Below are 20,499 nucleotides of genomic sequence, written 5' to 3'. Positions count from 1 at the left end.
AAAACACTCGGAGAGTTTAATTTAACCTACAAAATGGGCGTGGTTTACTCAAAAATGGGCGTTAACCCGACAAAATGGAATAATCACTCGGAGTAATTGTGAAATCACTCTGAAAAAAGTGTGATTTCTCATCAACTCTGAAAAACCGACAGCCCAGGGGTCGAGTGAAAATGGAAAAATAGAGTGTTTTTGAGGAAGGGACAGCTGACCATTGTGGTTCATGAGTAAATTACTTGTTTTATACTTTGAAAGCATTTTTAATCCCTCAATGCTTTTATGATTAAATTATGTAATAGATTTTTTAAATTCATATATATATATATATATATATATATATATATATATATATTATTTTTTATATATATATATATATATATATATATATATTTAAAAAAAAACTTTTGGGTTGTTAACCCATTAACAATCATGAATGTAAAGTTACATTCTTGTGCAGAGTAACTTTACTTTATTTATTTGGTTTAATTTTTATTTTTCCAGTGCGACACTTTTTATTCCCATGCAACAGAATTTAATATCGTGCGACACAAAAAACCCCGACACATGCGACAGATTAGTAAGTCACAAGGAAAAAAAATACGAGTACACTGAAAAAAAAAAACCTAACCGACACTCCAGTCTTTGTAAATGAGGGCCAATATTTCTACTTTATGTTTGCATCATAAAGTTGACATGTTTATACTTTTGGAAGACATCAGAGGGCTTCAAAGTTCAGCAGCAATTTTCCACAAAATTTTCAAAATCAGAATTTTTAAGGGACCAGTTCAGTTTTGAAGTGGATTTGAAGGGCCTTCATATTAGAAATACCCCATAAATGACCCCATTATAAAAACTGCACCCCTAAAAGTATTCAAAATGACATTCAGAAAGTTTGTCAACCCTTTAGGTGTTTCACAGGAATAGCAGCAAAGTAAAGGAGAAAATTCTAAATCTTCATTTTTTACACCGCATGTTCTTGTAGACCGAGTTTTTGAATTTTTACAAGGGGTAATAGGAGAAAAAGCCCCCCAAAATTTGTAAACCAATTTCTCTCGAGTAAGGAAATACCTCATATGTGTATGTAAAATGTTCGGTGGGCGTAGTAGAGGGCACAGAAGGGAAGGAGCGACAGTGGGATTTTGAGAGTGAATTTTTCTGAAATGGTTTTTGGGGGAAGCCCCTATGGTGCAAGAGCAGCAAAAAAAAACACATGGTATACTATTTTGGAAACTACACCCCTCAAGGCACGTAACAAGGGGTCCAGTGAGCCCCCACAGGTGTTTGACGACTTTTCATTAAAGTTGGATGTGTAAATGAAAAAAGAAATTTCACTAAAGTGCAGTTTTTCCCCCCAAATTTACCATTTTTCAAAGCGTAATGGGACAAAATGCCTCCCAAAATTTGTAGTGCAATTTCTCCCGAGTACGGAAATACCCCATATGTGGCCCTAAACTGTTGCCTTGAAATACGACAGGGCTCTGAAGTAAGAGAGCGCCATGCGCATTTGAGGCCTGAATAAGGAATTTGCAATAGGGGCGGACCCGGTTACCTACAGTAAAACCCTACAGCAGTGTTTCCCAAACAGGGTGCCTCCAGCTGTTGCAAGACTCCCAGCCTGCCAGGACAGTCTATGGCTATCCGGCAATACTGGGAGTTGTGGTTTTGCAATAGCTGGAGGCTCTGTTTCAGAAACACTGCCGTATGAGACGTTTTTCATTTTTATTGGGGGGGGGGACGTGTAAGGGGGTGTATATGAAGTGTTTTACTTTTTATTATTTGTTAGTGTGGTGTAGTGTTTTTAGGGTACATTCACACAGGCGGGGGTTCACAGTAAGTTTGCCACAGCTCAAACTTGTAGAAGGAAACCCACTCAGCTGTGGCAAAAGGACAACTCTCAGAATGTACATGCTGGGAGTTGTAGTTTTACAACAGCTGTAGGCACACTGGTGGGGAACCACTGAGTTAGAAAACAGACTCTAGCTAAGTGATTCCAACCAATGTGTCTCCAGCTGTTGCAAGACTACAACTCCCAGCATGTACGGTCTGTCAGTGCATTCTGGGAGTTGTAGTTTTGCAACAGCTGGAGGCACATGGGTTGGAAACACTGAGTTAGGAAACAGACTCTAGCTCAGTGTTTCTCAATTAGTGTGCCTACAGCTGTTGCAAACTACAATTCCCAGCATGGCCAGACAGTCATGGATGCTGGGCGTGTAGTTCTGCAATATCTGGCCCTTCATATGTTGCAGAACTACAACTCCCAGCATGCCTGGACAGTCTGGGCATGCTTGGAGTTGTAGTTATGCAACAACTGGGGAAGAACAGTTTGGAGACCACCGTTACCCTCTACCTCTTATCTCAGAACTTTTTAACAGTCTACGTGGTGCCAAGGTCTTCTCCAAGTTGGACTTGCGCGGAGCGTATAACCTCATTCATATCTGCAAGGGAAATGAATGGAAAACGGCCTTCAATACTCGTGACGGACATTTGAGTATCTTGTAATGCCTTTTGGTCTTTGCAATGCTCCAGCTGTTTGTCAAGAGTTTGTCAATGATATCTTCTGTGATATTCTCTACACCTGTGTTGTCGTATACCTAGATGATATCCTGATATTCTCTTCCAACTTAGAGGAGCATCGTACTCATGTTCGTCTGGTTCTTCAGCAACTATGGAAGAATCATCTCTACGCCAAACTGGAGAAATGCCTGTTTGAGAAATCTAGTCTTCCGTTTCTTGGCTACATTGTCTCTCATCAGACCCTGCAGATGGATCCAGATAAATTGTCTGTAGTATTGGATTGGCCTCATCCTTCCAGCCTACGTGCTATTCAACGCTTTCTAGGATTCACAAACGATTATTGTCAATTTATACCCGCCAGAGTTTCTTCTGATATAATGTATCTACCTGTGACTAAAGGAGGGTTGGGCTGTCAAGATTTGGCAAAATATTATCAAGCTATTCAATAACAAAAAAGAGCATACATGCACTCACCAGTATTAACGCATATGGGAGTCCGGGATCACAGGATCAGCTCAGCTCTGAGCGCTACACTCCAACTCTGTATGATCCCAGACTCCCGGATGCATTGATACCGTCCCAGCGGTGAGTGCATGTTTGCTCTTTTTTGTTATTGTCTACATGATACTTTATCTGGTATGTGCCCCCCGCAGGTATCACTGATAGATTGGGACCGGGGACCTCTGCTGTCTGTCTCTACGGTATTCATTGTTGCTCCGCCTGCTCTTTAGTGAGAGTGATCAGTGTGCTCTCCCCTATGTCTTCTCCTGGGATGGGTAAAGAGTGGGATCCAAACTTTGGGAGATATTAGTGAACACAAGAAATTGATCCCCTTTGCCAATATCTGCATAAGTTATGAACTCCCTAGTAGAGATTTCATGTCCGAAACCTGATTGAATCTATCAATTGGGAAACTGAAAAGATTAAGATTTTTTAATAGAAGTAATTTACAAATCTGTTTAACTTTCTGGAGCCAGTTGATACATAAAAAAAAAAGTTTTTTCCTGGATAACCCCTTTAAAGCTGGAAGGAATAGGGCACCAGGTAAACCCAAGAAATGCAGGCTACAGATTTACAATTTCTATCCTGGCAGTTTATTGCCGGCTTTTGCAACACAAATGCTTTCCTGTGCACCAAATTCTTTGCAAATTGGGATACTTTAAACCTGACCTGCTTTTGTGTACCACAAATTGCACTTGTGCCAGACTTTTAATTAAACAAAATCATGTAGGCAGGAAAAATTACTGTTTTTTTTTTTATTATTATAATTTTTCTGTTATTAGTTTAGTGAAACCCAATTGAAGTACAATTTGCCACTTTATATTGGCGTGAAGCAATTTTCCCTAGACGAATGCCATGAAATTTGGTTAAAAAAAAAGCCCAATCTAATTAAATTCAAATAGGGAAAAAAGCAGAAAAATGGTAAATCTGGGCCAGTGTTTGATCTTGGTTTCTGGGCGCAATATGTCTGTGCTGCTGTTGACAGGGTAATGTAATTTTTACCCCAATCTTTGTTATCTTGCGCCACTTATCTCAAGATACAGTGATGTGTTACTGTGACACTGCACTCTACTGCCAACTCAAAAATGTCAGTTTCCCACCTTCAACTCCAAAACACCCTGTATTACTAGTTGCGAGGTATTTTTTTAAATCTATTTAGTTTAATAAACACATATACTGTAGGGTTTATAAACAGGCTAAGACTATGTTTACTTACCATTTTAGCCTTATTTTCAGCCATTTTTCTGATTACACACAGATATTTTGCTATTTTTACTTTTCACAACAACAAAGACGTGGTCTCAAATGGCAGGAAGTATTCAACCCCAAATGCAGTTGTGCATATATACTGGGGGAGCAGATCCTGCCCTTGTAGTCCGTTGCTAAGGGCGATCCCCAGCATAAAAATGCATACAATGGGGGATGCCTGCAGCAGACTACAAGTGCCACAATGGCATCCTACACCAGATGAACGGTGTGGATATTTACCAATTAGAATAATACAATAATACATGAATTTAGGTGCACTACTGTGGTAGATGTAAAAAATGACATTGGCTGATCCTCAAAACTGATGTTAAAATTTAGACATTAGCCAGCATATCCTTATATGAAGGACACACCTGAGCCTGCACACCAACGCCTAGGTTTTTCAAGTGGCACGGGACCTAACACCAACCTACCTGTGCATGATAAGCAAACCAGGGGCCAGTGGGCAATTAAAGCACCATTAGGTCCGACTCACAGCCTGCGCCCAGGTTACCTCCAGTGTGGCTGAGCACACATACAATGGGAGGAGGGAGGAAGACTATTACCCCTAAAGGACTCAGCCCATTTTCACCTTAAAGGGGTACTCCAGTGAGAAAAAAATGTTTTTTTAAATCAACTGGTGCCAGAAAGTTAAACAGATTTGTAAATTACTTCTATTAAAAAATCTTAATCCTTCCAGTACTTATATGCTGCTGAATATTACAGTGGAAATTCTTTTCCGTTTGAAACACAGAGCTGTCTGCTGACATCATGAGCACAGTGCTCTCTACTGACATCTCTGTCCATTTTAGGAACTGTCCAGAATAGGAGAAAAAATACAATAGCAAACATATGCTGCTCTGGACAGTTCCTAAAATGGACAGAGATGTCAGCAGAGAGCACTGTGCTCATGATGTCAGGAGACAGCTCTGTGTTTCAAAAAGAAAATAATTTCCGCTGTAGTATTCAGCAGCTAATAAGTACTGGAAGGATTAAGATTTTTTAATAGAATAATTTACAAATCTGTTTAACTTTCTGGCACCAGTTTATTTAAATTAAAAAGTTTTCCACCAGAGTACCCATTTAAGGACACAGCAAATTATATTTTTGCTTTTATGTTTTTTCCTCCTCGCCTTCTAAAATTCATAACTCTTTTATATTTCCATTCCCAGACCCATATGAGGGCTTGCTTTTTGCATAACCAGTTGTACTTTGTAATGACATCACTCACTTTACCCTAAAATGTATGGTAAACCCCAAAAATTATTTTTTTGTGTGAGGAAATTTAAACGAAAATCAAAATTTTGAAAATGTGGGGGGTTTCGTTTTTGCACTGTACACTTTACGGTAAATTACATGTTTTCTTTATTCTCTAGGTCAATACAATTAAAGTGATACCCATGGTTACATACATTTCTATTATTTTATTGTTTTTTAAAAATCTCAAACTTTTTTTTACAAATTCAGTATGTTTAACATTGCCCTATTTTGACCACCTCTAACTTTCTTATTTTTCCATAGTCAGGGATGTGTGAAGGCTCATTTTTTTGCACCATGAGCTGTAGTTTGTTCTGGCAGCACAATTAGGTATTAGGTATATGTGACTTTTTGATCGCTTTTTATAAAAAATTATGGAGCAATGCTCTTCAAGGAAGCACTGCATGACTGGATAGTTTAAACAGTTTATGCAGTAAGACATGGTTAGAAATAGGAATATAATTTATTTGTCAAGTCCATTTGTAAACTAATATGGACAAAAAATATTTCTTTCTCAAAATGAGTTGTCCCGAACATACTGCTCAAAATAGTCGAGCAGTGCTTCTTTAAAAAGTATTGCTCCAGAGAATAAAAATAAAATCTGATTTCCAACATGTAGCCTCAGGCCTGTAAGTAAAAAAGGGATCACATTTCAACAATATGAAATTTTTTTAACCTTTCTAATGGAAACGGAAGGACCATTTTAATTGTTTTCTTGAAGCTCTCCTTTAATACTCTTGATGCTAAATAAGACATCTAAAGAAGTAGAAACCACATAAGTCATATTTTGCTGTTCTAAAAATACAGTACAATAGAATAGGCTATTATTACATTCCCAAAAATGCTAAACTAGGAATTGCACTTTCTGTAGCTTCTATGTGACAGTAAATTGAAGGCTTCATACCTTGAGTTTGAATTATTTGAATGCATGGCACTCACCATCTAGTTGCCAGAATTCTTTTTTATTCCATCCAAATAAACATTACATGTACAGGGGAGAAACATGCAGACTAGTGCATGATGCATCCATGGGGATGGCCATTTCACGCTTGCTAGAGCTTCATCCAGCCCTTCATGGCCTGGACATGAAGAGTCGGGTGGAGTGCTAGCAAGTGCAAAACAGCCGTGACTTATGAATGCCCCTGCACTAACCTGTTTCTCCTCTGCACACGTAGGGCAGAATTTATTATTGTTCCTTGTTCGTAGTTGCATTTCTCTATGCTTTGGGGGGGGGGGTTGTGTTGAATTTCATGGAAATTAATTAAAAAAAGAGAGAGATCAATCTGCAACAGCTGTAGGCACCCTGATTGAAAACCACACTGATTTGAATGGATGCAGCTAATTTATGTTTCAATGGGTGGGGTGGCTGATGTGTGGGAGGGAGGAAGATGGATTTGTGGGATTTTTAGTCAAAAAAGATGAATTAAACAGGAAATACCAATTCACAAACAGCTAGCCACAGCATTATGGTAATCTCACAACATAGCCATTTAGCCCCAAGACAAGCGCAGATCCTTCCTAAGCATGTCCATTACTGTCTGTCAGGTACGTACTAAAATCAACTTATGGTGAATAACCCCTTTTATACTAGTTGCTTTACTTTCTTCCTTGGTCAAAAGGCCTTAAACTGGTAGAAAGTTAAGGTAAATGAAAGTTTATCAGCTTGACTTTTCAGTGACTCAAAATTTCTTTTGTCAAATAAGATAAGTAGAGATGAGCGAATCGAATAGGACAAAGTCGAATTAGTTCTGATATTCATGGAAAATTCAATTCGGACCAAATCCGAACTTCCACTCAATTCAAAATAACTAATTTCTTCATTAGCGACAACCCTGCGATTGTCCTGTATAATGTATAAATGTGAGCGGGTTTCTCCTGCGCTTGCATCACTACAATAAATGGGGTGATCACAGCGGGTGTCAGGAGTGACACCTGCTGTGATCTGTCTTTAACTGCAGGTACTACTGCTCCCAACATGTAACACACTCTGCCCCATGCTGGGAGCTGTAGTACCTGCATAAATAGACAGATTGCAGTGAGTGTCACTTCTGACACCTGATCCGATCGTCGTGTATAATGTATAGATGCGGTCGGCCGGCCACTCTTCTCTGGTCTCACTGTAGTATAAGTATATGCGGTATATATACCTATTATTCATATTTCCCACAGAGAGCTGTAATTGGCTGGAACCATCTGGCCAGTCACAGCTCTCTGCGGGAAATCTGAATAAGTGATGTGAATTCCATTCACATCACTGGCCGGCTGGAGTATAGTGCAGTGATGCGAGTGCAGGAGAAAGCCGCTCCATCTCTGCAATAGACACCCGGGGCGATCTGTCTATTAGTACAGGTACTACAGCTCCCATCATGGAACAGTCTGTTCCATGCTGGGAGTAGTAGTACTACCTAAAAAATGTAAAAGAAATGTAGAAAAAAGTGAAAAACACACTTTATTAAACACAATATTTAAATACATTACTAATAAAAAAAAAATATTCTAAAAAATATATTCATTTTTACATTTAAATGGCCCCTTTCTACATTTTTATTTTTTGTCGTTCAATTTTCAGGAGCAATTTTTCGGGACCAGAAAATTTAGAGCTTAATATTAAAAATGAATGAGGAGTGTATTTCATAATTTTTTTTTCTAGTTTTGGTTCTAAATCATAATTTTTTTTAATTTTCACTTTACTTTTTTAGCCCCATTTATTTAATTCTTTTGGACATTTAGATGTGCTGCCATGAAGCAGGGGTCCGAGACAAGCAGAGGACACAGTAATATGTATAATACAGTTGGCAAAAAAAAGGCTGAATTTGCCTAATTTAACAAAAAAACATAAATTTACAGAGGTCTTCTATCAGAAATCAAGATACTTCAAATTGTAATTGTGGAAACTGTGTAATTGTGATCGTCCTTCACAATTACACTAAATACATACATACATTATTGTCCCAGCCATCTGCTAATTACAATTTGAATTATCTTTGATTTCTGATACAAGACCTCTGTATATTTATGGATTTTTGGTAAATTAGGGAAGCTCAGCCTTTTTTGCCTACTGTATCATACATATTATTGTGTCCTCATCTTGTCTCTGACCCCCACAATTATTCATGGCAGCACATCTAAATGCCCGAAAAAATTAAATAAATGGGGCTAAAAAGGTAAAGTGAAAAATTTTTTTGAACAAAACTAGAAAAAATTATAAAATGCAATCCTCATTCATTTTTAATATTGAGCGCTGAATTTTCTGGTACCTGCCTGCTCCCGAAAATTGAAAGTGAAAATTTTTAAACAGGGATCAATTTATGTGGGCGGGCAGGGACCTAAAAATGTAGCCAACAATAAGAAAAATGTATAAAGGGACCATTTAAATGTAAAAGTATAATATTTTTTTATAATTACGTTTTAATTTTTTTTTTTTTTTAATATTGTGTTTAATAAAGTGTGTGTGTGTGTGTGTTTAACTTTTTTCTCTATTTGTAAAATATTTTAGGTAGTACTACTACTACTCCCAGCATGGAACAGACTGTTCCATGATGGGAGCTGTAGTACCTATACTAATAGACAGATCGTCCCAGGTGTCACTCCTGACACACAATGCGATTGTCCTTTATATTGCAGAGATGGAGCGGCTTTCTCCTGAGCTCGAATCTCTGCACTATATTCCAGCCGGCCAGTGATGTGAATGGAATTCACATCACTTATTCATATTTCCCGCAGAGAGCTGTGATTGGCCAGATGAATAATATGGTATATATATGGCATATACTCATGCTACAGTGGGACCAGAGAAGAGCGGCCGGCCGCCGCATCTATACATTATACAGGACGATCGCATCGGGTGTCAGAAGTGACACCCGCTGCGATCTGTCTATTAATGCAGGTACTACAGCTCCCAGCATGGATCAGAGTGTGCTCCATGTTGGGAGCAGTAGTACCGGCAGTTGAGGACAGATCACAGCAGGTGTCACTTCTGACCCCCGATGCGATTGTCCTATCTAGATGCGAGAAAGCCGCCCGCATCTATACATTATACAGGAGGATCGCAGCGGGTGTCAGGAGTGACACCAGGTGGGATCTTGTCTATTAGTACAGGTACTACTACTCCCATCAGGGAACAGACTGTTCCATGATGGGAGTAGTAGTACTACCTAAAAAATGTAAAAAATTTTGGAGAAAAATGTATAACACACACACACTTGATTAACCCCTTGGGGACGGAGGGTTTTCCAGTTTTTGCACTTTCATTTTTTCCTCCTTATCTTTTAAAAATCATAACCCTTTACATTTTGCAGCAAAAAATCCATTTGAGGGCTTATTTTTTGCACCACCAATTCTACCTTGTAATGACATCAGTCATTTTACCCAAAAATCTACGGCAAAATGGGAAAAAAATCATTGTGCGACAAAATTGAAGAAAAAATGCCATTTTGTAACTTTTGGGGGCTTCCGTTTCTACACAGTACATTTTTTTTAAATGACACCTTATCTTTATTCTGTAGGTACATACGATTAAAATGATACCCTACTTATATAGGCTTGATTTTGTCGTACTTCTGGAAAAAATCATAACTACATGCAAGAAAATGTATACGTTTAAAATTGTCATGTTCTGACCCCTATAACTTTTTTACTTTTCTACGTATGGGGTGGTTTGAGGGCTCATTTTTTGTGCAGTGATCTGAAATTTTTAGCGGTACCATTTTTGTATTGATCAGACTTTTTGATAATTTTTTATTCATTTTTTTTCATGATATAAAAAGTTACCAAAAATACGCTATTTTGGACTTTGGATTTTTTTTTGCGCGCACGCCATTGACCGTGCAGTTTAATTAACAATATATTTATATAATCCGGACATTTACACAAACGGCGATACCACATATGTTTATTTTTATTTACACAGTTTTTTTTATTTGGAAAAGGGGGGTGATTCAAACTTTTATTAGGGAAGGGGTTAAATTATCTTTATTCACTTTTTTTTCACTTCTTTTTGCAGTGTTATAGCTCCCACAGGGCGTATAGGTACGCCCTCCGTCCCCAAGGAGTTAAACACATTATTAAAATACATTACTAATAAAAATTCACCGAGAATTTATTTGGATCGAATCGATTCTTTTTTTTAAATTTGGCGAATCGGCCGAATAACATTTTTCAAAAATTCCTTCATCTCTAAAGATAAGGATAGTCTAACTGAACTGTATAGAATTTCTGTTAGGGTGGTGTCACACACAGTATTTGTGGCCATCTTTGTAGTTTTTCTGTATTGTTTTTAAGGGTACATTCCCACACGGCGTATTTGCTGCGTATTTGCTGCTGCGTATTTTATTTTCTCTGTTGAAGTCAATGGGTAGGAAAATACGCAGCACCAAATATGCAGCAAATACGCAGCAAAATACGTTGTGTGGGAACGTACCCTTACAGCATTTTCTTCTGCAGCCAGTTCCAGATGCTATGTTCAAATGTATAGTACATTATGAAATGCATTACATACAAACCTTTTTACAAACCTGATAAAATATAATGCACAAAATTTGGAAGAAGCCTTCAGCAGGGTCACACAGTGTAAAATTCACCAACCAATTTTACTTTCAGTATGCCATTTTGGCTGTAATTTGGAATAAAAAGGCCTCATTTTTTTCACAGACGTGTATTTTTTTCTAGTTTTGAACACAAAAAAGGTGTAAAATTAAATACGTCTGCAAATCTTTCTCTTCACACATCATAAAGGAAAATACAGCTGTAAAATTTGTATAAAAAAGCTGTATTTTTATAATGTGCTCAGTAAAAGTCTATGGAAGTTTGTCCATCAGTGCCACACACAGTTTAAACTTTTTTTTCGTACTTAACCTAATGTTACTTTGACATTTTTTTTTTACAGTGTGTGCACTGACAGACACTTTTCCATTGACTTTCAATGAGCACATTAGTACATTTAAAATAAGACCTGTTTATACCTATTTGATAGCTGTAAATTAGCTTTTTAGCTAATTTTTTTATGTGTAAACCCAGCCTTAGGGTGTTTTTTTCAAAGAAGACCCAGAGATGTTTTATTGGGGGAATATGTCCCAGAAATAAATCTGTGAGGAAAAAAATGTATAAAATCAGAAGCCCATTGAACTACAGTACAGGAGTATAAGCCCCGAGATTTCTTTTTGGTGCTGTATTATGGATTTGACTCTGCTTTCCAAGACTGCAAATGGTCAGCACTTACTTTCATATAATCCAAGTTTCTCAAGCTGTAAAACAATAGTTTCTGTAATTTTAGAGAAAATATCATTTTAATTTTTTTTTAAAACAATCTAATTGATGACAGACATATAAAACATATAAACACAAAATTTCTGTGAGCATTACAAACATTGTCAAAATGTACAAAATTTAAATAAGAGATAAAAAATAGGATTCCAGGTAAAAGCATTGAACACTTATAGTTCTGTAAAAAAATTGTCTTTTACAAGACTTTTTGGTCACCTTCAAACCATGGTTTCTGGGGTGGATTGTGACGTAGACGTACATTGAAATGAAAACAGGCAACTTCATCTGTGCTGGAGTCTTTTTCTTTGGAACAACAAAGCTTGTCTTCAGGATCTCAAAGGTTGAGCTTAAAAGTCTTCCTCAGGGCGATGCTCAAGTTTCGCTGCAGCTTTGCGTAAGGTCTTCAGATCCGCTTCCTTTGCGTCCTCCTGCCCGGCTAAAATAAGATGCTATAACTTATCACCTGGTAGAACCTGAAAGCATAGAAAATATCTTCAAGGTACTTTTTCAGTTTAAATACAGAACCTTATTTTGGTTTTGTTGGAGGGGTTTTTCCTAATTTATATACCTAGTTCTTGGTTGACCATGATTCAATCACAAGTGGAACTAGATTTGTGTGTCTGCTACAATAAGATAAATCTATCACATCATCAGGACTTATTATTGGTCATACATGTGAAGGGAGCACTGTATCAGTTATTTTTTTCTGAGGAGCTATCTACATACACTGTTATCCTTCATAATTAATGTGTATTTAGGAGGCTATGTAGTTATAAATATTCAGTAGGGTCTCCACCCCTAACCAGGACAGTAAGAATACATAGAAGGACATTTATTAAGGCTGTTTGACAGTTTACAGAAATACATTTTTCTGCAAGAAACATTGCACATTTTTGTTCTTTTAATTCACCTGCACTATTTTTTATTTTGTTTTTTATGTGTGCAGGGCTTGAAGGGAATTACTTTTTGAAGCCCTGTATCATCATAGCTTGTGTAGTTTTCTTAGTCTTTCATAACACTTGTAACAAAACACCCTAGGTATGGTTACAGGGTACTAAATGAAAAATCTCCTCCCAAAAAATTCAACTGGGTGTCATCAGGGGTTAGAGGCTAATGATTATGATTAATTGATTCGTCCCTAACCTGATGACATTCAGTTAAGTAAAACCTGTTGGGAGGCTTTTTTAAGATTTTTAATTCAACACTATACTGTCTATTTGTTAATGGGAGACTGCAGCTACCTGTTATTGTATATAGGTTGACTTTTGAAGTTGACTTTTGAGGCAGTTAAATTTAGCAAAGAAATGCAAACATTCACATAAGTTAAGCAAACAGCATTTATTTTTATTTTGTTTTCAAACGTGGTCCTACCAACCACTGACTGCACAAGAGAAAGGAGGGCAGCTGAATCTACTTAAACGGCAGGTGATTTGTTAAAAGGGTTTTACTGTTTTAGGTATTCATGACTTAACTGGCAGTCAGTGTTCCCAGAAGTGTGCCATTTATGAGATATCTCATACATATGTTAAACTATGGGTTCACACTACGTTTTCTCCCATACGGGAGCGCATAAGGCAGGGGGGAGCTAAAAGCTCGCGCTCCCGTATGTCACCGTATGCGCTCCCGTATGTCATTCATTTCAATGAGCCGACCGGAGTGAAACGTTCGGTCTGGTCGGCTCATTTTTGCGGCGTATGCGCTTTTACAACCGGACCTAAAACCGTGGTTGACCACAGTTTTAGGTCCGGTTGTAAAAGCGCATACGGCGCAAAAATGAGCCGACCGGACCGAACGTTTCACTCCGGTCGGCTCATTGAAATGAATGACATACGGGAACGCATACGAAGGCATACGGGAGCGCAAGGTTTTAGCTCCCCCTGCCGTATGCGCTCCCGAATGGGAGAAAACGTAGTGTGAACCCAGCCTAAGATGGGATTATACCTTTGTGGTAAGAAAGGTTTGAATAGCTACAACTGAACATAACAATGAATAATTTGTAAACACTTTATTTTTATTTTACATCGGTTATGGATTTCACATATTACTCTATATTCACAAACGTAAATGGGATCTGTCAGTTCTATATCATGCTCAGAGCTGCAGACATGGGCAGATATTTTTTATGAAGATAAAACAAATGATACCTGTCTCTTAACTGATAGCTGTTTCCAAAGTTATAAAATGCTTATCTTTTAATCTAAAGGGCCATAAAGGGGGTGGTCAGTTTCAGCATGCAGTCTACTTCCCTCCTACACTTCTCCCATGTCTGCAGCTCTGAGCATGATATAGAGCAGGCGGATTCCCTTTCAGGCTAGGTTTCCACTTCTTTTTTTCTTTTTTTTTTTCTGGTATATTTTTTTTTGGGCCAAAAAAACAACAGAAATAATTAAATAATTAAGTATATAATGATGCAGTAGGGATGGGAGAATTTTTAGGGAACTTATTTTTATTTAATTTTTTTACAAAAATTTTTTTTCTTTCTATCAGGGAAGGAATTATGTGAGCGAGCAGGGAACTAAAAATGTAGTGGACAATATAAGAACTGTGAAAGTGGTCCATGTGATTTTTGAATTAAACAATTTTATTCAATTTTTTATTAAAATTTTTTTCTTAATAATATATTTTCTTCCTTTAATTAATTTTCTTTTTTAAACAATACACTGTAGTATTATTTCCCAACTATATGTGCATACATAATTGTGGTACAACTACTACTCCCAGCATGGAACAGAGTCTGTTCCATGCTGGAAGCTGTAGTATCTGCACTAAAGCTGTAGTACCTGCACTAAACCTACAAAATGTATTCAAAAAAACTAACTCCATCGATTTTTTTAGATTGCTAAAGTAAAAAAAAAAAAAACACCTGCAAAAACGCCAATGTAAAAACCCACGTGACGTTTTTAATGGTGTTTTTTCACTCCCATAGACTTCTATGGGAGAAAAACATCACGCTTTTCCAGAAAACACACCATAGTCTCAACATGCAGTTGTCTTTGAAAAACTGCCACTGAGCTCAAAAAAGCAGAAAAACACCAAAAGGATTAAAGAAACGCCAGACTGAAAAACACCATGTGGATATGGCATTTTGCCTATTCCTTATTGAATTCCAACTGACATCTGGCTGCTGCGTTTTTTTACTGAAAAACGCAGTGCAGCAGACTTGGCGTTTTTCTTGCCATGGAAACCTAGCCTAAAGGCAGTGTTTGCTTCATGGGGAGGGGGCGTGAATGGGGCATACCGTCGACCTCACTGAGGTCACCGCTATGCGCATTAGCTGCTCTCACAGAGCGGCAGTGCCGGGGCCCGTTTGGGAGATTGCGGTGGGGGGAGGGGGGGTCCCAGCATTCGGACCCCCCATGATCAAGCACTTAGGGGATAAGTTGTTATTGCTGCAGATCTCCTTTAATGGTACAGTACTTTTATTATAGTAAGTGAAGACTGAATCAGAGAGGAAAGAAAGCCCCATCAGTCTGGTGTTGGATACCGTACAATGTGAGTCTATACATAGATGAGGAAACCTTCATATGTTTAGTTAGAGCTCAGATGAGCAGGTATTTACAGTATTAACAGCTCCTGCACAACTTGACTTTCCCATGTTATTTTTGACCATTTAAAGCCAAGTCAAGACTTTTGAACCTGAGAAATGTATAAATTAATTGCCAGTTATGTGACATATGCATAGATTCCAAAAATTGTCTATAAGTAGGTAAGCCTATATTTAGGGCAAAACATGTACATATGTGAAAGAAATAGGTGATTTATTTATATTAGTCACTGTTAGTTCTGTTAATAACATGTACTAATGGTAAAGCTGCTTGTACTGAGTTTTATGGTGGCACATGGAAGTCCTGTGGTTGGAGTGCTACCTAAGGCTGGGATTATACTTGGCATTTTTGTAAGATATATGCCCAAAAAATGCAAAACTAGTTGTATTGCGGTTTTTGGCCCAAAAACACTGTGCTCAGATGTTAGCTGGGAATCAATAATAAATATAAGGATAAACGCCATATCTATATGGTGTTTTCAGCATGTTATTCACTTTTTGTAGTGTTTTTAGGCTCAGATGCAGTTTTTCAAAATGGTAGCATGCTGAGGCTATGGCAGGAAAAAAAAATGCCAGAAAAAAAACAATATGTATTTCATCAAGAGCTGCTGAAAGCTGTAAACCACTGTCTATGTAGAGGACAGGAGCTTCTTTAGGGTCCTGTACAGTACACACAGTGTCCTAAAAAGTAAAAATGGAGCCTCCCTCACCTGGTGTCCAAAGAAGTACCATGGCACATGTAAAGAGTAGTACAGAACATGTAGTACAACCCTGTACTGCAGGGGGTGCTGCCAGACAGCCAGTCAGTGCATGCACTTCAGTAATACAGGTGTTTTACCAGTAAAATGCCCATTCTATTTGGTCAGTTCTTCCAACTATTCACACGTTGCGCAGATCTGGACTGTTCTTTAGCATTGTTTTCGGAGTCTGGTTTCAAGTTACAATGGTCCAGAAAAGACCATTGTATGTTGAAACTATTGTATGTTGAGGCCATTGTAAGTTGAGGGACCACTATACACAATTTTTTTTGGGGGAAAAAGAGTGAAAAATGAGGTGGCAGTTTTCTTTGTGGCATTTTTTCTGGTCAAAAAAGAAATACCAAATGAAAATTGTGTGTAATCCCAGCCTTATAGTTCCTCTATACAGCATGATATTCTCGTTTGGAAGCAGAATACCTATGAAATACGGTATCTGATGGAAAATACCATTACCTTTGTATTCCTCTGTATATGCTTTTGGTGCATGGAGGCACATTGTGAGACCTGAAAGTTTTTTTTTTTAATAGTAGGGTTCATTTAGTAAATTACTTCTAAGTTGAAAATTTTTTTAAAAGCAGGAAATTTTTTGCATATTTTTTGTTCTACACTGAAGTCAACGAGTTGATGGATGAAAAAAACAGATGTAACAGATGGCAACTAATGTCATCCTTCACCTCTTTTATTAATATGTTGTCCCATTGACTTCAAACAAACATAAAGACTGTAAAAAAACAGATGACAACAGAAAGAAAAAGAAGGCCATACATTCTTTTACTACTAATCTGTAAAACTGGTCAAACATTTTTTGATAAACAGAGATGTCATTTTATCCATTTTTTTTTTACCCATTCTAATTTATTTGTTTGGGAATTTTTTTGGGATCTATGGTTCCTAAACAGAGGTATTCTTTCTACAAAGAATTACATGTGTAAGGCTACATTCACACTACCATTATAAGATGGTAGTGTGACAGCCATCAGGAGAGCTGGGGAGAATAACTGCTTGTGCTGTTTTTTTCTCCCGCTATTCCAGTCAAAAACCAAGGTGCCCGACAGCCCCCATAATATTAAATGGGAGCCGTTAGGACCCGTTGCTGCCTGTTGCTCCTAGTCACGAGTACAAAGTCACAAAAGAGACCAGTGCAGGCCCACTTTCATGTTGTTTCTTATTACCTAAGTCATTAAACAGTGCAATTATAAATTACATAACTTAAAAGAAGCTTGTTATTATATTAGTTCAGAGAATGATTTCCTGCCTAGGCTTGATGTCTCTATGTTATTTTTATAAGTAGACGTAAGTGAGCCAATCTTGACCAGCTGTGACTTCCATTCCTGGCATCCCTTCTTCACACTTCCTCCAGTACTTTCTCCCTGTTGCCCGATAAATTCAACTGTGACTTCTCTAGCTAGCAGATTCCCACTCTAAAAGGTTCATGGTATCTCAATTAGCACTGTAAATGGAGCAACATTTCTTTTAATTGTTGGATAAGCCAAAAGGCATCAGTCGTCCTATGAGTCCTTTGAAATGGAAGGAATGTTCTAGTGTGTGACCACATCTTATTTCCAAAGACTGATCCTTTTAAATAAGGGGATATTTAAGATACATTCCTTTGATTTTAAAGGAACACTAAACATTAAAGTGCACAAAGAAAACAAAGCTACCTTCCATAATGCCCTCCAACCTTTTAATTCTGTTTTGTGTTATGTTACAAATAAAGTATATGGAAAACTATTTTTATATGTCTCAAGAGCTAAGCCATGCCCCCTTACAAACCCTTCCCTTTTTTTTTTTTAAATCAACTGGTGCCAGAAAGTTAAACAGATTTTTAAATTACTTACAAGAGTCCATCAAGTTCAACCCAGAATCCTACTGTGTTGATCCAGAGGAAGGCAAAAAAAACCATGAGGATGTTGCCAATTGCCACATGACAGAGGAAAAATTCCTTCCCAACTCCAATATGGTGATCAGAATAAATCCCTGGATCAACTTCTATCCACATTAATCTAGTATCCATAACCTGAAATGTTAGATTTAAAAAAAAAAAAAAAAAAACATCCAGACCCCCTTGAACTTGTTTATTGCGTCAGACATCACAACATCATGTGGCAGAGATCTCCATAGCACTGCTCTTACAGTTAAGAATCTCTGGTGAAACCTTCTTTCCTGTAGACATAGAGGATGCCCCCTTGTCATGGTTATCGGCCTAGGTATAAAAAGTTCACTAGAAAGATTTCTCCATTTATATATTTGTACATTGTGATCAAATCACCCCTGAGATATCTTTTCTCCAAACTAAATAACCCCAAACTTGATAACCTGTCTTGGTACTCTACTCCACTGATACCAATTATCTTTGTCACCCTCCTCTGCACCCTCTCCAGTTCAGCCATGTTATTCTTATATACAGGTGCCCAAAATTGGACACAATACTCCATGAGGAGTCTGACTAAGGATTTATACAGAGGCAAAACTATGTCCTTGTCTCGAGCCTCTATGTCTCTCTTGATACATCCCATGACTGTTAGCCTTGGCAGCCGCTGCCTGGCACTAATCACTAAATTTGAGTTTACTGACCACCAGTACCCCCAGATTCTTTTCGGTAGAAGTTTTACTTACTGTCCTATTATTTAGCACATCATTGTACATTTTGTTTTTACGCCCAAGTTTTTACGCCCACCTTACATTTATCCACATTCAATTTTATTTGTAATGTCTGTGCCCAAGCCTCCAGCGTCCCCAGATCCCTCTGTAATATTATGTTATCCTTCTCTGTGGTTATCACTTTACCCAATTTAGTGTTGTGGTGCCCCGGCAGTCCGCATGAAGGGAGTGTTTCGTCCCCGCATGACAAGGCGGCTGACACAACCCCTCCATGTATATCTATGGAATATATGGGGGAGCGTGTCGGCTGCCGCGTCATGCTGGGGATGGACACACCCCCTTCCTGTGCACTGCCAGGGCACCGTACAGGAGGTTCCCCAGTGGTAGGAAGCCCCCCCACCCCCGCAATCTATATCTTATCCCCTATCCTTTGGATAGGGGATAAGTTATATACCACTACAGTTTTCCTCTAATGTTACCAAGGCTGCCCTGCATTTCTTGTTGGGTTAAACTGGTGAGATCTGCTAAAGTCTATAGCAAACAATATAAGTTAGGGAGTGAAGTTAGAGGCGAAGATAAGAGTTAAAAGAAGGTTGTCTGTAAAAAATAAAATAAAAAAGGCCATCTTATGTTCTCTGGAAGTCATCTGGCCCATACAGTAGGAGATTGTAGGTCATCTGGCCCATACGGTAGGAAATTGAGGACAGAGGGCAGCCCTGCCTTGTTCCCTTCCCAATAGGAATGGTGTCATTCTTATCCCCTGACATTGATTTTAGCCATTGGAAATTATTATGAGGTTTTTAACAACGTCGGGAAAGATAGACCAAATCCCAATTGCTGCAAAACAGAGGACAGATCTTACAAACTCAGAGAATCAAAAACATTTTTCAAGTCCAATGAGAGGAGGACACCTATTCAAGAAAGGGAACTACCATCCCCAGGGGAGTGCAGTAGGGAGATTAAATTAATTGATCTATGTGTATGATGAGGCACCGGTCTGCCAGGAATAAAGCCTACCTGGATATAAGAAGTAAGGAAAGTGTTAATGCGCCGACAGAAGAAGGTAGGGACATTCTTCTCTCCCAGTAGCTGATCGGGGCATCACTGAGCAGCCGGAAAGCATTTACTTTCACTTTCGATACGGCGCTCAGCTTTGAGCGCCGCATCGGAAGGGTTAATAGCGCTTGGCTGAACGATCGCGGCCGCGCTATTAGCCGCGGGTCCCGGCTGTGAATAGGCGCCGGGACCATCCCGCTATAGACAGGGACTCGACTTAGGATGTACTCATACGTCCTAAGTCCTTAAGGAGTTAAGGGGTTAAGGTTTTGTGCTTTATGAGCCACCCATAGTATAGAAAGAGAAATCTCATCAGTGGAGTTTGTTTCAAAATAGATTTTGAGCTCTTCAGAGAGTTCTTCAACTTGTAAAGGATAATAGGGAGTCATTCAAACACCTTCAGAATGCCTCTTGTGTGGACCACCAGTCAGTTAGACCCACACACAAAAAATGTCACGATCCAGCCAGAAGCAAAGAAAAATCTTTGCATAGGTGACCAAAGGAATCTTTGAGGCTGTAAGAAATATGCGTTCTATTCTAGAATATGAGTTGTGAGATGAGGAATAGAAAGTATAGTCTTACACTGTGGGATTATGATTTTATCAGGCATCAATGAGATTATGTTTAAATAAAAACTTAGTTAATTGAAGGCCCTGGGCAAAGGGAGCCTTAAAAGGGTACTGCCGTGGAAAACTTTTTTTTTTAAATCAACTGGTGCCAGAAAGTTAAACAGATTTGTAAATCACTTCTTTAAAAAAATCT

At 38.3% G+C, this 20,499-nt stretch overlaps 1 protein-coding gene across 10 annotated transcripts in view; it reads right to left on the bottom strand.

Moving 5' to 3' along the window:
* Nucleotides 1-11,832: 11,832 nt before the first annotated feature.
* CRLF1 (cytokine receptor like factor 1) overlaps nucleotides 11,833-20,499 on the bottom strand; it is a 128,076-nt gene continuing 119,409 nt past the window's right edge. For 8 of the 10 annotated variants that reach the window (XM_056574625.1, XM_056574643.1, XM_056574635.1 and 5 more), the window contains one exon: nucleotides 11,833-12,214. In XM_056574625.1, coding sequence (XP_056430600.1) covers nucleotides 12,126-12,214 — 89 coding nt within the window. In that variant the 3' untranslated portion in view covers nucleotides 11,833-12,125. Of the gene's footprint in view, nucleotides 12,252-20,499 lie in introns of all 10 variants that reach the window. The other 2 variants (XM_056574607.1, XM_056574596.1) reach the window with 1 other exon arrangement.

This window comes from Hyla sarda, chromosome 1 (assembly GCF_029499605.1).
Source record: "Hyla sarda isolate aHylSar1 chromosome 1, aHylSar1.hap1, whole genome shotgun sequence".
In the NCBI taxonomy this organism is placed as follows: Eukaryota; Metazoa; Chordata; class Amphibia; order Anura; family Hylidae; genus Hyla; species Hyla sarda.
Note: the sequence above shows the minus strand (reverse complement) of the source record. Positions and strands in the feature narration are given on the sequence as shown.